The 17,774-nt window shown below is 39.4% G+C and overlaps 1 protein-coding gene across 3 annotated transcripts in view; it reads right to left on the bottom strand.

Annotated features, from left to right (window-relative positions):
• Positions 1 to 17,774, bottom strand: part of supt3h (SPT3 homolog, SAGA and STAGA complex component) — a 208,886-nt gene that overhangs the window by 15,944 nt on the left and 175,168 nt on the right. For all 3 annotated transcript variants that reach the window (XM_039660855.2, XM_039660856.2, XM_089120095.1), the window contains 5 exons: positions 16,950 to 17,025; positions 13,018 to 13,130; positions 12,583 to 12,693; positions 10,923 to 11,090; positions 9,159 to 9,269 (listed from right to left, as the gene is read on the bottom strand). In XM_039660855.2, the coding sequence (XP_039516789.2) occupies positions 9,159 to 9,269; positions 10,923 to 11,090; positions 12,583 to 12,693; positions 13,018 to 13,130; positions 16,950 to 17,025 (579 nt within the window). The remainder of the gene's footprint in view (positions 1 to 9,158; positions 9,270 to 10,922; positions 11,091 to 12,582; positions 12,694 to 13,017; positions 13,131 to 16,949; positions 17,026 to 17,774) is intronic.

Consider the following 17,774-nt stretch of genomic DNA (forward strand, 5'->3'; position numbering starts at 1 on the left):
CCATACGGGATGGCGTATGACCGGGACTTCCCCACCGTCAGACTGCCAGCGCTCAAGTCTGCCTGCAAGTTCAACTGTATCAATGTACAGTCGTCCCGGGTCAGAACCTCCTTCAAACGCCTTCGATCTGAAATCCAGAGGGCTTAGGAAAATAGACAAGGCTAAGTGTGGGTTTTAATGCAATAACGAATTTCAGACCGTCTTCCCGCTCTCTCTCTCTCGAGCGTATCTGTGTTTGTAAAATCATCAGGTCCAGGTTTCATGGGTAGAATGAGCAGGATGGTGTGGATACCGATTACTAGTAGGGTTTTAATTTATTTATTTAACACAAATCAATGTGTTGTTTTTATGACGATATTGCATTGATACTTCACACACTAATATTGAATCAAAATATATTATTAATATATAAATGATCAATAACAATTATATATATAAGATATAGAGATGTTTTTTTACAAAGAGATGTTTTTGTTCTTACACACACAATCTTTTTGAGAACCCTATAACCAATGCCAACCCAAGTGCTATATATATATAATCCCAACCCTTCCCCAACCTTAAATATCGAATGATTTGACCGTTGATAACTCTTTAAATGTTTATTCTGATGAAAGTCATTTTAAGGCAGATCAAGTATTTGACTTTAGTCCAGTAACAGTTTTAGAAGTTAACAAATAAGGCACTAGAATCTTTAGATAGTAAGAAATTGGCTGGTCCGGATAAGTTGGATTTATATTTTTTAAAGTTGACAGCCAATTTTTGATAACTGTCTAAACCGATTTTTGAATATTGTCTATTTTAGCTAAGGTTTCAATTGTGAATGTTCATTTAAAAAGAGATTTTATCCTCCGAAACAGTTTGATTTCTAATAAGGCTTTAAGAAACAATATAGTAACCACAGCGAATTTAAAAGGATTAAATGACCTAAGGCTTTTTCTAGAAAATAAGAAACACAGCGTCTAATTGTGATGTTGTTCAGCATACATTGAGGGATTTAAACTAAACTAATGATGTTTCAAATAGAAAGTCTACACTCTCAAGTTCACGTTGAACTACTACAGTTCAAGGTTCAGTGATTGAAATAGTTTACCAATATAAATATTTGGGATTTTTAATTGATTACTCTCTCACATTCCAGCCCTATGTTCAGCATCTTGTAAAGAAAATAAAGTTGAAATAAGGCTTTTTCTTTAGAGTTAAGTCATGTCTTTCGTTTGAATCTCTTTAAAGGAGGAGATTGGCAGCTGCTACTTTTTTTTGTCAGTGTTGGATTAATGTGATAGTTTCAAGCATTGTTCACAGGCATTATATTCGGTATATCATTGAGCTTTAAATGGTTGTACCAGTGATTTCAGGCCCAAACATAAATGATCACATTCATCTAATCTTACCTAACGATCTGCCCCATAAGCAGGCCGTCCAAAAAACACGTCTCAGTAGGCAGCCTAGGCTTTGAGATCTGCACAGAAAAATAATTGGTTTCACCAACCACTCAAAACCAAAATAAATAGTGTTCCAACCAATCACCGACATGGGTTCGTTGATAAATGCTGGCTGCTTCTTCAGCTCAGACTTTGCATGTAGCCGTGCACGAGAGCAAAACCTCACAACACCCACCCCCTGTCGGTGATTAGTTGGACCACTATTTATTTTGCTTTTGAGTGGTTGGTGAAACCAATTGTTTTCGTGTGCAGATCTAAGAGCCTAGGCTGCCTATAGAGATGCGTTTTTTTTAGACGGCCTGCTTATGGGGCGGGCAGCTAGCGGATCATTAGGAAAGATTAGATTAATGTGATCAATTATCTTTGGGCCTGAAATTGCTGATAAGGCTTTAAGGTTTGTTACCATTTCAAAAGCCCTTACCCATCATTGTTTACTGTACTCTCGGGTTGGATGGCCTGCGCTGTCAATCCATAGACTCAAGCACTGGTACATCTAAAACTATCAAATATGGTTAAAAGGGCATTTAGTTAAGCTGCTCTGTCTGATTGTAATCACAAGATAAATTATGCTTTAAAGAGTTGTTCTCTTTAAATTAATTTAAGAGCATTTTAAATGATTTGGTAATGGGTTTACCGGATTGTAATTGTTTTCACTGATATTGTATATATTTTTTTCCCTACATGTAATTAATTATTTTGTTTAGTTTGTTTAATTTATTTGTTTAACTAGTGTGTTGCCCGTCTTGGCCAGGACCCTCTTGTAAAGGAGATTTTAAACATGACGAGTTTTTCCTGGCTAAATAAAGGTTATAAATAAAAACAAATTAATTAATAAATAAACCTAAAGATAGTGATAATGTCTTTAAACCTAAAGATAGCTTAAAAAACTATCTTTAAACCTATAGATAGCTTAAGATAGTGAGAACTGGTCAAAAGGTCCTCAATTTACCCACTTTGTCCACAATCCAATGGTCTAAACAGATCCACAGAAGTACACACACAACCACCACCCCCACATACATACATACATACATCTGTATGTACTGTAAATATATATTTCTGTGTGAGTACATTTATTTACTGTACATTAACTGTCTGTCTGTTTTACTTCAATGTATATAAAATCAACACAATAACATCAAGAACAGACAGACAGATTTGCAGACAGATAGAGATTATTTCTAGTAAATATATTAGGTCAAAGGGGTTCAGCTGATCAAACAAATTTCAGGAATCCCTGATCCAAGTCATGGCATAGCCACAATCAGTAAATAAAAGTGATGGCATTATAAAACATTAAGTATGTAACCAGTGGTGGAAGAAGTACTGAATGTCAGTACTTAAGTAAAAGTACAAATAAACAGATAAATATTTACTTTAGTAAAAGTAGAAGTAACACAATGACAACCATACTTAAGTAAAAAGTAAAAAGTACCTGATTTTAAATGTACTTGAAGTATTAAAAGTAAAAGTACTTGCATAACAATTTATTCTCTTAATGTCTATTTTTTTCTAATGATTAATAAAACATTTAATTCTAACTCGTTCCACCTAATACTCCTATAATGATGTTCAATAATTATGGAAAAAAATTGTTGTCACCATTTCTGAAACAAGCCTGCAATTAGGCAATATGCACATCATGCGCTTATCCTTACTATATATTAATAACTATGTTTGGCAGTAAACGCGATTAATTTATGGCGTAATTCTGAACCTCTTGGCTTGCCATAGGCTAATCCTAACCAAATGTATAGGCCTATTACACACGGTGCGTTTCCTATGCACAGAAAAACAAAATTTTGCGTATAAATTGAACGATAAACACACTGCGTGCGAGACGCATAAGTTTGACCGGGTTGATATATCTATGGCAACCAAACATCACTGGTGAGACAAACGTGCAACGAACGGATGGTCAAATTACGTTTTGGCAGGGGAAAAACTGATCAGAAAATGTAATGAAAAAGTAACAGAAGTTGAAAGTATAATAATTGCTGCAAAATGTAACGAAGTAAAAGTAAAAAGTAGGCACTATTTATTCTACTTAAGTAAAGTAAAGATACGTGAAAAATGTACTTAAGTAAAGTAACAAAGTATTTGTACTTCGTTACATTCCACCACTGTATGTAACCCTTGTTCCCTGAAGGAGGAAACGGAGACATGTCGACTGATTGGGATCACGGTTAGGGAGCCTGTCATCTTCGAGCATTGATAAAACGAGCCAATCGACATTGACGTACAAGCTTTGCATCTCACACTCCGCCCCACTGCGCGGGAATACATATGGAAATGGATGCACACACCATTTGTTTTTTGCTGAGGAGCTTAGCGGTCCAGCAATAGTGGCGACGGGACTACGTCTCTGTTCCCTCCTTCAGGGAACGAGGGTCATATGTAACCAAGACGTTCCCTTTCAGACACTCACATTCGACGTAGTTGACTGATTGGGATCCCAATTAAAACACAACTACTGTAGTGCTGCCACCTTCCAGTGCCTAGAGAAAAGCCCCCTATCCCTCCGCAATATTGAGGCGGAGATGGGACAGGGCTTAGGCCAGGGGACCCTTTCTCACTTCTCACTTCTGCTGTGAGGCGTGTTAGACCGAATCCAGAGAATCCTTACCGGAGGAAGAGATCCTCAGACCGTGGGCGAGTTTACTCTTTTCCCAGTTGACCTGAAGACCCAACTGGTTATGTAGCACTCGAAGGGAAGGATTTGTACTGAGACTTCGAACCCTCAAATGCAAAACACAGGATGGCCTGCTGGAGGATAGAGATCTGAAGTACGCATACTGCAGAGCAATCTCAGGGATCTCTGCGTTAGCAAGTTATAGGGAGGCTTGTACAGGGCCCGAATTAAGAGTCGCAGGTCCGAGATAGGCCATTACCCACCACCTTTTTTGCGTACAACTAAGTACGAGCTATAGATGCTGGTCTTCATAACGACCGGAGGAAACCGGTTCAATCGCATCCTTCGCCAGTAGGAGTGCGATGTACGCGCACATGACTGGGCACATTCGCTCAACACCACCAGCACTGGGAGAGTCTTCCAGAAGAAAAATGACACACTGGCTAGTTGAAAAATTCAACACTCTTCAGAGTCATCGACACCCAATGGCTCCGAAGCGAAAGACAAATGGTGCTTGCATCCACAGATGCAAAGCTACCACGCCAATGTGCATTGGCTCGTTTTTTTTTTTTACTCGAAGATGACAGGCTCCCTAACCGTGATCCCAATCAGTCGAACGCGAGCGACTGAAAGGGAACCCAATAGATCTTTATATTGCTTAATTTCTTTAGGAACTACCCAATGAGGGTATGTTGTAAACAGCGGTATCATAATCAGAATCTGAGTTCTATCCTCAACTCAGAACAGAAGACATGCTAAAAGTGGCGTGATTTAGAGTAAAGCGGCACCTTCGAGAGTTCTGGGCAATGGATTACAGTTGTTATTGTGTTGCGGAGCCCCGTTATTTGGGGAGTCGAAACGCAGCCAGAACCAGCGCACTCCAGCAGGGAAGTGCATCCCCAGAACTCTGACTTAATGGGCCGTAGTGTACACCACCTCGCTGTGAAGTGGGATTTGGGGGTCAGCATGTGGAAAAACCCACTGTAAATCAATAGCATCTGAAACAGCCAGGAGGACGCAGGCAGCACTCCGCTCTCTCGAAGCTTGAAGATGAGACTTTATTCAAAAAATAATAGCCAGTCTGTTTACTGCGCCACGAGATGGATTACATGGCACTGAAATAAATACTTCCAGATGCGGCTCAACAGAAATTATACTGAAGGAGAGGGGGGAGAAGAAGAAAAAAAAAAAACGACTCCATAAATCTAGAGAGAGAAATAGCAAAGCGTTTTCTGGCACCAAACACTCAGCTTCATGCTTCTAATGGCATAGTATTTTTATATCAATGCTTCAACAAATAAGAAAAGATAGGCCGCCATTGCCAACACTTTGGCGTAAAATAAAAACAAATACAGTTCTTTGTGTTCAAGGCTCATAATCCAGGAAGTTGGACATTACTGTAGAGTGCTGTTCTTTCTCTGATAAACGTATTTCAAAGACAAATATTACGCTTTACTTCAAATGGCGCCAGTACTTGGGCTGTATTTCTGCACTGGGAGGTTTGAATATCATTTCGATAAAATATTGCCTCTTTGGAAGACTACCGTATGCCGTTTTCCCATTCCAACTGACCCACTTCTGTAGGACTCTGCCAGTACGACCGTTCACTTGACGTCCACAAAGCAATTTCATGGAGTAATAACAAGCTATTCAAACCACAGGGAAAAATGTCTCTACTTGTAAATGTGTAATTGTTAGGGAAGGTTTTCAATGGCTCTGTAGACACTGAGCACAGGAACTGGCGTCTGATGCCAACACGAGAGACGCAACTGGAATTCAGGGATGTAAAACCTGCTCCAATGGGCCGTTTATAGTGCAGCATTTATGAGGCATTGAAAAGGGCACAGAAACAGAGAGTTCTGTGGATGTCAGCAGCCCAGTACAAGATGTCCATCCTCAGATATAGAGACGATGGGGCAATAAACAAGAGAGGAGACGTATCACTCCCCCAGTTGTTGTCTCTGGCAAAAAGACATACGTAAAGCGAGACCGCTGGAAACTGTAAGTAAGGCACAAAATATTGCTGTCGCAGCAATTTCTAAACATGCATTAGGGCCAATGAAATGTTAAAAGATCTAGCAACGACTAACATATCTCTAGCTCTATAGGATACAGACTTGTGCTTGTCTGAAGCTTTTGTTAAGGCAAGATTTACTATTTCTATCACTATCAACCTAAAACAACCATGCACCACCACATAGCAACATGCTAAACCACTTAGCAAACGTTAGTAACCACCCAGAAACCACTAGTAACATGCTAGCAATACACTGGGAAAAACTGCCCACCAAACGACCTTAGTAATGGCATAGCAACGCCCCCAAAATCACCTCCTAGTAACTGCATAGTTGCACACTAAAAAGGACCCAGAACACCAGGCAAACACATAGCAACGTGCTAAGTAAAAACACTCAAAACACCAAAGCAACAATGCTCTAACAACCAATTAGAACACCTAGCCGCCACATAACAATTTACTTAAAACCACCTTAGCAACAACCTAGTGACCACCCAGAACCCCTTGCATAGCAACACCTTAGAAACCACATAGAATTGTTTTAATAATTGTAACTGCATAGCAACACCATAACAAATGCAGTAAAAAACCCTCAAACCTCCTCAGCAGTGGCATAGAAACGCTGTAAAAACCAGCCAGAACAGCCTAGCAACCATATAGCAACAAACCAAAAGCCACCCAGAACACATTAGGCAAGGCAACATACTAAAAAAAACACCAAGAACACATTAGCGACGACATAGTAACACCCTAGATACCAAATTGCAATGTGCTAAAAACTTGAAAACACTACAACAAACTAATGTTTTTTTTCTGAGTTTCTTAAGAAAATATAAAAATTAAGTTCTAATTATAAAAAAGCAGTGATACATCCGATGCTTTATAATTCACCACAATGTATAAGAAGAAAATCTTACTTTTAGGTATTTGGAAATTTTAACAAATGCAACGCTTTGAAAATGACTGACGTGAATTTCTGTGTACTAAAATTACATCCCTGCGGATATTACATTTACACGTTAGGTTCTCGTGACACTACAAAGCACTAGAAAGTTCTCCTCGCCTGCCTCACATTAGCAGGTAAAATTAAAGGATGTTTTCACCAGGCATCTTCAAAACTGGCAGAAACAAACACAAAAGGAAAAACAATTCCATCTGATGAGCCGATTTTCCACAACAGCAGACTCTGGAATCAAATAAAAGTATACTTCTTCTTGGCCGGTGACTTACTGTCCTTGCGGACGGGGGAGGTAATCGCGTTGCCCTGTGCGTGAGTGTAATCGAATGATCTCTGAATGATTCTAGGTCTTGCGTTACCCTCTTAATTCAATTTCAAAGTTAATAATCTCACAATGACTTGATTTTGGTAATTCGAGGCCGATAAAGCCTCCAACAACAGTCACTGGGGCAGACATTTAAATTACATAATGCTACACATCCACAATGGTGAAACTTGAGTGAAAGCGAACCGTTTCCAGATTGGCTATTTCTCTTCGTTTCAAGCTGGGGGAGTGTTGAGAATCTCATACGCATTTGAAGTTAATACGTCGACTTAACTGTTGGCTCATATGTACAGCGCAATCTGGGACGTGACCGCACCACCGAAAGGCCCAATAGATAACCGTACACGTTAATGAGAAATTGCCTCACGTCTGTCAGCGAGCCCATATACGCTCGACCTTCCAAACAAGGGCTTGCTTCTATTTTTTTTTTTTTTTTTTAAAGACCAGAGTGAAAATTGCTTATTGGTGCAATTAATCATGGGTTTAAACTGGCTCCAGTCGCAATAAAACCAAGCCAATTACATGATAACTCCGTTCTGACGGCACTCACTCAGTCACTCGCATCCCCCCCGTCTAATTATTCCAGTGCCATTCCCAGTAAGGAGCTGAGATTTACTCATCAAAGGCGAACGCAAGTGGCACTAGAGAACATCTGGAAGTCTTCACTCAGCATCATACCCTGGAAAACCATATAACACCTGTTTTATATATTAAACAATACACTGCGTCCCTGTGCAACTCCCAGTTTCCTACAGTTATACATGTCGGCTCCGTGTTTATGCCATGGAAATGACCTTATCCAGTCGCAGTTGTCCTGTGTTGCTTGGTGACACTGAAACTGTAGGACTTTTAACTTCATTATAAGAACGTGCTTCGATCACACACAGGCCTCTGTGACAGCAGAGCAATTCTTACTGAATATTTGGCCAAACAACATGGAAGAGACATGACGGAAACATCCCAGCCAGGATGTTGTGCATTTCCATAGAGGTCGTTTGGTAAAACACGAGTTAAATCTGCTGTAAAATGATATAAAATTGGAATGCCATGCCAGCAGCTGATGGTATTACCATGCCAAGAGCTGCTGTGTTGTACATTTTGTACCATTTACACAGTTGTATGAATCCAATAAAACCAAAGCAAATAAAATTGAAGGAAATCGTTGTCTACTTGCATTAAACGCAGAGAAGCCCATGATCTAGTGCTTTGCTATTTGATAAGTGTATTACATCATAATGAAAAGTAACAAATATCAGTATTTAAAACAAAAAGCAGCCCCGCAGAAGAGATTTTGCCAGGTCTTCTGGCGGGCTGTTGGCTCGGGAACGATCAAGTAGGCCGTCAGTGGTAAATTGCTCATTACCTGTGAATTGCAGATTGACCACAATAGCGAAAGCCTCCAAATTGGCTGTGAGAAAGCCATTTCTCAAATGCAGACCAGCACTTAAGACTCCCACACTTCTGCGCCTGATGGAAAATTATAACTCGCAGTCGGCGAGCTGCAAAGTCGCATACGTAAGTGCGCGGAATAAGCAGGCATTTCTCAGCTGTAAACAGGACTTACGGAAAACAAAACAAAATTAAATCTCCTTTGTATTTCCAAAAAGGATCGAAATTCCGCTTATTTAATTCTCCAGTCGAATTATGTGACTTTTATGAGGAAAATTACACTAACCACAAATTGCGCTAAACAATTCCAATACTTTAGGGCTTGACCACTTTAAAATGGGGCTGCGCTGCGATTATAAATATAACTCTTTTACGGCTCTGTTATTACGTACTGAGAAGGGGGAGAGCGGGCCAATCTTGTGGCTGTAGCGCCTGATGGCCTCTCTGATGTGGGCTGGTTGGATGGCACTGCTCTGAGCCTCCGCGCCACAGGCCGCCGCGCTCTGCAACGAAGAAGACAGAGAAAATACAGCTCGTATTATTGCTAATTCAAAAACACTGTGGGAGTCCTGCAGTTTAATGCACAAACACAGCTCGGCGAGGACACGGCACACACACACACAATCGCACGCTTTTCAGAATCAAAATCGGAGGATTGGCCAGAGCTTTACCTCCGGAGAGATATAAATGCTATGTGTCATTTGATGCTTTATGAACTTTCAGCACTGATATATAGAGGGTTTGACAGTAAACGTTAGTGCTGCGTGTGATTGGCTGTAATTGCAGTGTCTCTGAAGTCACTTGGAGGGAAAGGAACAATTTCAACTCGGTATCAAGTCGGATGGGAAAACAACTTCCCTATTTGGATGCTTGCAATAAAGATCAGAGAAACTGGAGTCAGTAAAACAGGGTGAACAGGAACATTAAGACTTATTCCTCGCTAATGTTTCTACAGCTCTTGAAGAGGCTGGAATTTGTGACAAGTATTAGAAATAAATAAAATAAAATAAACAGTGTTAGGGTGTTTTCTGAGGCAGGATTATCAGTCCGTCTGACTAATGGAAGTCAAGGGATTTATACAATGCCGTCATAGGTTGGACCAGCTTAAATTGGCACATGAAAGTGAACAATTTTAACATCAATAGCAAAAATAATAATAAATTTAACCCACACACACACACACTCTATAAATGTATTTATTTTCAATTTATCATTTGATCTGATTTATTGTTATCAGACAAATTATTATTATTGATTTGATGCTCACAAAACTTTCATTATTATTATCGATGTTGAAAACAGGATTCTTTGGATTCTTTGATGAAAAGAAAGTTCAAATGAACAGCGTTTATTTGAAATGCAATCTATTGTAACATAATAAATATCTTTACTGTAAATTTTGATCAATTTAAATTATCCTTGATGAATAAAATTATTCATTTATTTTATTTATTTCCACCAAAAAAAAAAAAAAAAAAAATTCTTATTGGCTCCACACTTTTGAACAGTTGTGATTAATGTTACAAAGGCTTTCTATTTCAGATAAATGCTGTTCTTTTGAACTTTCTATTCATCAAATAATCCTGAAATAAAAATGTAAAAAACTGTTTCCAACATTGATAATAATGAGAAATGTTTCTTGAGCATCAAATCATCATATTAGAATGATTTCTTAACGATTTCTTAGTGTCTTATGACACAATATATATACTGTATATAGTCACATAGGAAACAGCTGTTTTAAATTGTAATAATATTTCACAATATTACTGTTTTTTGATGTTTTTTATCATTAAATGGTGAACAGAGACTTCTTATAAAAATATAAAAAAATCTTGCCAATCCAAAACGTTTGGTAGTGTGTGTGTGTGTATATATATATATATATATATATATAGAGCTAAATCAAATAAATGAATGAATGAATGAATGAATGAATGAATGAATGAATGAATGAATGAATGAATGAATGAATGAAGGTATAATAATGGTTGAGCCACTCTTGTTGTGTCCAGCCCAGTTAGAATTTTCAAATGAACAGTCTGCAATTCCATTTAAAAAACCACTAGTGGTACAATAATCACACTTATCTGTAAAATAGGAAAATAATATTACCATAAATAACAATAATAATTTTTGCTAAAACATTTGTGTACCTTCTTCCTTTTCCTCTGTTTAACCTTACTGCTGCCATCTTGGTTTGGCCCACCGTTGCCCTGGGCCATGGAGTGCATCTTCCCCTGGTGTCCCGCCATCAGTGGGGCGCTGGGAGTGGACGGAGGGGTGTTTTCTGGAGAGTCCGCTTCCTTTTTGGTGCTTGCAGCCTTAAATTAGACCAGAAAAATCACTTACATGTACATGAACATAAATTCTTGATTATTTTTCCAAGAGTGACATTAGACGACTGCAACTCGTATAAGGAGTACAATGTGCACAGCCTTCTCACAACACACTCTTTTTTGGCCACTTCAAAAGTAATAATGACGTGAAAAGGTCACGGCTACAAAACATTTCAACACAACCCTGAAAAACATCACCTGCAGTCTTACGACACGTCTCAGTCCTATCGCTCAAACCACAGGGTCATTCTGTCACTCTCGCCACATGGGAACACCATCGACCCCCAAGGTTTATGAGAAAAACAATACTGGAATTCAGGCTTAAAAAATACCATGTGCGCTTCCAGACCCGGAGTGGCCTTGGCCGAGTCCGAAAAAAGAGTGTAAGAGAGACAGATGAGGTTTTTGTGGTTTCGGTGACAGAGAAGTCCATCCATGGAACGGATCCCGCAGCTCAAAACCACCTTGGACAAACTTGGCGGCCCTACTTGGCGAAAGGTCAAACCCACGGAGCGGGACAGTCTTGTTTGGTTTTCTTTTCCAATGGACAAGCGCTCGGAGAAAGCTGTTGACACATCCCTATCCCTACACATACATTTACGCCAGTAAAGCCACTTAAACTATTCTATAGACTCACCAAACTGCAATCAATCTGATAAAACCCATTTTAATAGTGGATTACAACATAAAAATGCATTGGTGAAGAATATCACTTGCATGCAGCTTAAACCAAATAAAAAACACATTACTGGCTTTCCTCCTGAGAAGAACTAGAAAACAATGATTGCCTGTCATTCTGTCATCATTTACTGTTACAAATAAAAGATGTTTTGAAAACATGTTCATGGTGGTCTTTACTTTTATTGCACATGTATGGTTCTTTTGCGATTTTAGCAGCTTGACCGCATCCGATCCAATTCACTTTCTTTGTTTTCTGCTAAAGTTCTCCTCCACAAAAGAAGGTCATACAGGTTTTGAACGTCATGAGGGAGAGTACATTTTCATTTTTGGAGGAAACTGAACCTTAAACAACAGCTTATAATTTTCAAATATTATTCACAAACAATATGTACAGTATATACTATTATATTATTTTGAGAAAAAAATATTTTGAATTAGTTTTTATTTTTATATTTTCAGTTTTCTTTTTAATGTTATTTTATGTTAATAGTTCTGTTGTCATTTTTCTTAGTTTTTGTTTTTTATATATTAATATTTAGCTTTAATTTATTTTCATTTCAGTTTAGTTTTAGTCAATTAGTATTAAAACTTACTTATTTCAGTTAGTTGCCAATCCAACATTTCTCCTTTTTTATTTAGAAAGTTTTTTTTTTAAGTTTTCTTCAGGTTTCATCTAATATTCATGTCTTATTTCAGATTTATTTCAATAAACAAAAACATTTTTTTATAGATTTAATTTTAGTAAGCAATAACAACAGTGACTAACAAAGAGTAAACTAAAAATGGTTTTGTTTACCTCAGCCGAGGAGTTGCAGTACTGGATGAAAGTTGCTGATATGGCGTGTTGAAACGGATCGCCCGTTTTGGGAGTCATATCTTGTTTAACCAACAGGGCAAGGTCGACAACCTAAAATATAAAACCATATCAGCGTATGAGCAATGTCACTTGACATGAAAAACAAGATGATGATATTTTTTTTCCCAGGAAACATCATATTAAACAATCAAAGCCCTGGAACGCTTCAAAAGAGGTTATTTTCAGGGGTCTAATTTCATGTTGGCTTTCTGGGTTTATTGCATTGGAAACAGAGATGGAGTGAAAGTAAAGTTACAATTTAGCAAATGTTAGAGAGATTTTTCTGAAATGAGACCGTTTTAGTTTATCTGAGAAACAATGTGATTGCATGATACTTGTTGGGCTGGAAGAAAAAACAGTGTGATGGCAGCTCACCTGGGCCACTGTCTCGTAGGCCAGATACGACAGGACCTCCATGGAAATGGCGTTGGGCTTCACATCCAGAGTGCTGCAGTCCAGCCACTCGCGGAATTTCGAGGCCTTTTTAGCTAAACAGACCAAATCATTTGAATCATTTTGAGTGAGAACATGCACAGCTCCTAAACGGACATGGAGGTGAAAAAAAAAATGAGATGGGAGGAAAAATAAGTCAGTGCTTTTGCCAGCGAAACCTTTGTGTTCCCCTCAAAACTTTGCGTTCGTTTGCGAATCTTGTGTTTCCCAGAGAAACTTCGCGTTTGCTCGCAAAACCTTTGCGTTCGCTCACAAAACATTTGTGTTCCTCCCAAATTTGCGTTTGCATGCAAAACCTTTGCATTCCCCCTGAGAAACTTTGCGTCTGCTCGCAAAACCAATGGCGTTCCCCCAAGAAACTTTGCGTTCGCTTGCGAAACCTTTGCGTTCCTCCCAACTTTTGTGTTCGCTCATGAAACCTTTGCGTTCCCCCGATAAACATTGCGTTCGCTCACAAAACATTTGTGTTCCTCCCAACTTTGCATTTGCACGCAAAACCTTTGCATTCCCCCTGAGAAACTTTGCGTTTGCTCACAAAACCAATGGCGTTCCCCCAAGAAACTTTGCGTTCGCTTGCGAAACCTTTGCGTTCCTCCCAACTTTTAAGTTCGCTCATGAAACCTTTGTGTTCCCCCGAGAAACTTTGCGTTCGCTCACAAAACATTTGTGTTCCTCCCAACTTTGCGTTTGCACGCAAAACCTTTGCATTCCCCCTAAGAAACTTTGCGTTTGCTCACAAAACCAATGGCGTTCCCCCAAGAAATTTTGCGCTCGCTTGCGAAATCTTTGATATTCCTCCCAACTTTGCGTTCGCTTGCGAAACCTTTGCAGTCCTCCCAACTTTGCATTCGCTCATAAAACGCATGCGTTCCCCCAAGAAACTTTGCGTTCGCTTGCGAAACCTTTGCATTCCTCCCAACTTTGCGTTCGCTTGCGAAACCTTTGCATTCCTCCCAACTTTGCGTTCGCTTGCGAAACCTTTGCATTCCTCCCAACTTTGCATTCGCTCATAAAACGCATGCGTTCCCCCAATAAACTTTGCGTTCGCTTGCGAAACCTTTGCGTTCCCCCAAGAAATTTTGCGTTCGCTTGCGAAACCTTTGCATTCCTCCCAACTTTGCGTTCGCTTGCGAAACCTTTGCATTCCTCCCAACTTTGCATTTGCTCATAAAACGCATGCGTTCCCCCAATAAACTTTGCGTTCGCTTGCGAAACCTTTGCGTTCCCCCAAGAAATTTTGCGTTCGCTTGCGAAACCTTTGCATTCCTCCCAACTTTGCGTTCGCTTGCGAAACCTTTGCATTCCTCCCAACTTTGCATTCGCTCATAAAACGCATGCGTTCCCCCAAGAAACTTTGCGTTCGCTTGCGAAACCTTTGCGTTCCTCCCAACTTTTGTGTTCGCTCATGAAACCTTTGCATTCCCCCGATAAACTTTGCGTTCGCTCACAAAACATTTGTGTTCCTCCCAACTTTGCGTTTGCACTCAAAACCTTTGCATTCCCCCTGAGAAACTTTGCGTTTGCTCAAAAAAAAAAATGGCGTTCCCCCAAGAAACTTTGCGCTCGCTTGTGAAAACTTTGCGTTCCCCCCAACTTTGCATTCGCTCATGAAACCTTTGCGTTCCCCCAAGAAATTGTGCATTCGCTTGCGAAACCTTTGCATTCCTCCCAACTTTGCGTTCGCTTGCGAAACCTTTGCATTCCTCCCAACTTTGCATTCGCTCATAAAACGTATGCGTTCGCCCAAGAAACTTTGCGTTCGCTTGCGAAACCTTTGCGTTCCCCCAAGAAATTTTGCGTTCGCTTACGAAACCTTTGCGTTCCTCCCAACTTTTGTGTTCGCTCATGAAACCTTTGCGTTCCCCCGATAAACTTTGCGTTCGCTCACAAAACATCTGTGTTCCTCCCAACTTTGCGTTTGCACTCAAAACCTTTGCATTCCCCCTGAGAAACTTTGCGTTTGCTCACAAAACCAATGGCGTTCCCCCAAGAAACTTTGCGCTTGCTTGCGAAACCTTTGCGTTCCCCCCAAATTTGCGTTCACTTACGAAACCTTTGCATTCCTCCCTACTTTGCATTCGCTCATAAAACGTATGCGTTCCCCCAAGAAACTTTGCGTTCGCTTGCGAAACCTTTGAGTTCCCCCAAGAAACTTTGCGTTCGCTAGCGAAACCTTTGCATTCCCCCAAGAACCTTTGCGCTCACTTGCGAAACCTTTTCGTTCCCCCAAGAAACTTTGCGTTTGCTTTGCGAAACCTTTGCGTTCCTCCCAACTTTTGCGTTCACTCATGAAACCTTTGCGTTCCCCTGAGAAACGTTGTGTTCGATTTGCGAAACCTTTGCGTTCCTCCCAACTTTTGCGTTCACTCATGAAACCTTTGCGTTCCCCTGAGAAACGTTGCGTTCGATTTGCGAAACCTTTGCGTTCCTCCCAACTTTGCATTCGCTCATAAAACGTATGCGTTCCCCCAAGAAACTTTGCGTTCTCTTGCGAAACCTTTGCGTTCACTCATGAAACCTTTGCGTTCTCCCGAGAAACTTTGTGTTTGCTTGTGAAACCTTTGTGTTACTCCCAACTTTGCATTCGCTCATAAAACGTATGCGTTCCCCAAAAAAACTTTGTGCTCGCTTGCGAAACCTTTTAGTTCCTCCCAACTTTGCGTTCGCTTCTGAAACATTTGCGTTCCCCCGAGAAACTTTGCGTTCCCTCACAAAACTTTTGCTTTCCCCAGAGAAAATTTGTGTTCGCTTGCAAATCTTTTTGAGGTCTTTTTGCGAGCAAAAAATGTTTTGTGTTCTCGGGGGAACACAAAACATTTGCGAGAGAACGCAAAAGCATCAGCAAATAATTTTTTTTCTCTATCTCATATTATTTTCCTTCACCAAGTCCCTTTAGGGGCTCTGTAAGAACATGATACAAAAGTGAGGAAATAACAAGCAGTTTTTCCCAAGAGCAACTATTTTCATAGTACACAGTGACAATATTAATTATTATAAATATTTTTTTCTCTCCAAAATGCACAGAACAGAACGTGAGATGCTATAACCGACTAAGCAATACACTTGAATTTCTATTAAAAAACAGCAAAAAATCTACGATTTCTTAATTTGACTCATTCGTTCAGACTCTCACAAAACATTCGATCATAAAACTGGATTCAAATGCAAAATGTTTTGCTTGTGTATGAAGAATGCCAATTGCTGAATGAAACTGAATATACACAATGTGAGAATCTAGCTTACTCACATAATTGTTTGAAATGTGCAACACTGCACATAGAATGCCTTTTCTGCATACTATGACAGCAGACAGAATACTGTGTACACTGCACAATTTACATAAGAACAATAAGTAATTAATTCCAAATATATCCTATTAAACCAAAAACACTGTTGTGTTTACTCAGTTTCAGTGTTATGCAACAGGGTTACTCAGGGACATTTACGGCGCTGTTGTCCCAACCTGCAGCTCAATGCCAGTAAGACATCACAGCCACTGGAGCGGCACAAAGCCAGTGAACATGTTATTAGTGCTGAAATGTGGCCTTCAGAACCCAGTGGTGGTGTGTTCACAATCCCACAACTGCCTTCTTACAAGCCCTCGGGCGCACAACTGCCAACCGAACAACTCATCGGAGATGATATCTGATGCAGAAGTTCTTCTGAGGAGTGATCTGCTTTATACTGATACTACAAACCATACCTGACCAGCTCATGGAGCAACAAAACGGATGCTTTCACGCAGTAAAGAATTCTTGTAGCTCTAAAACTATAGCATGTCACTAGCAAAGGCACTTTGGAAACGCAAAAATGAAATGAAAACAATCGTGTAGAGTATGTGAACGAATACTCACAGAAACTCAGCTGTCGACTTTCACAGAAATCACTGTACACACTGGAATCCATGTTTCTGGTCATCTTCTCAATTCTCTGTATAAAAAAAAAAAAAAAAAAGAAGAATATTAACTATTTTCATGTGTCAACATCATGAAACAAAAGTCAAGAAATACATGCCTGTGCAAAACTCGCTGCCACTTTGCTAGGGTTTTCCTGTCTGTGATATTAGGTTTCTAGAAAGTTTGGGGTCAAGTGTTTTTGAAAAAAAGTATTTTATACTTACCAAGGTTGCATTTATTTGTTTAAAAACACAGTAAACAGTAAAAACAGTAATATTGTGAAATATTACAATTTAAAATAAAATATTTGTGTGTGTGGATATGTCCAAAAGTGATTTTTATTCCTTTGAGGCAATGCTGAATTTTCAGCATCATTACTCCAGTCTTCAATGTCACATGATCTTTCATAAATTATTATAATATGCTGATTTGCTGCTCAAGAAACATTTATTATTATTATTAGCAATGTTGAAAACATTTGCAAAACATTATTTCAGGAGTATTTAATAAATAGAAAGTTTAAAATCACATTTTTTGTCACTTTTGTCAGGTGATATTTTGAAGAAATGTTCACTTTCATTCACAAAAAAGTAAAAAAAAAATCACAATGAGCGTTTGAAGGATCAATTAAGATATTGTGGAGCTCCTGTTTGATGTCATGGTTTAAACCACAGTTTTATCAGCTACTCTAAGGATTTAATATCAATTTTATTTTACGCTACACAAGATAAAATGGCATAACATGAGAGGAAGGACGTTCTCTGTAAACTTTAAGAGAGCCAC

Source organism: Pimephales promelas, chromosome 15 (assembly GCF_988280905.1).
Source record: "Pimephales promelas chromosome 15, fPimPro1.hap1.1, whole genome shotgun sequence".
Lineage (NCBI taxonomy): Eukaryota > Metazoa > Chordata > Actinopteri > Cypriniformes > Leuciscidae > Pimephales > Pimephales promelas.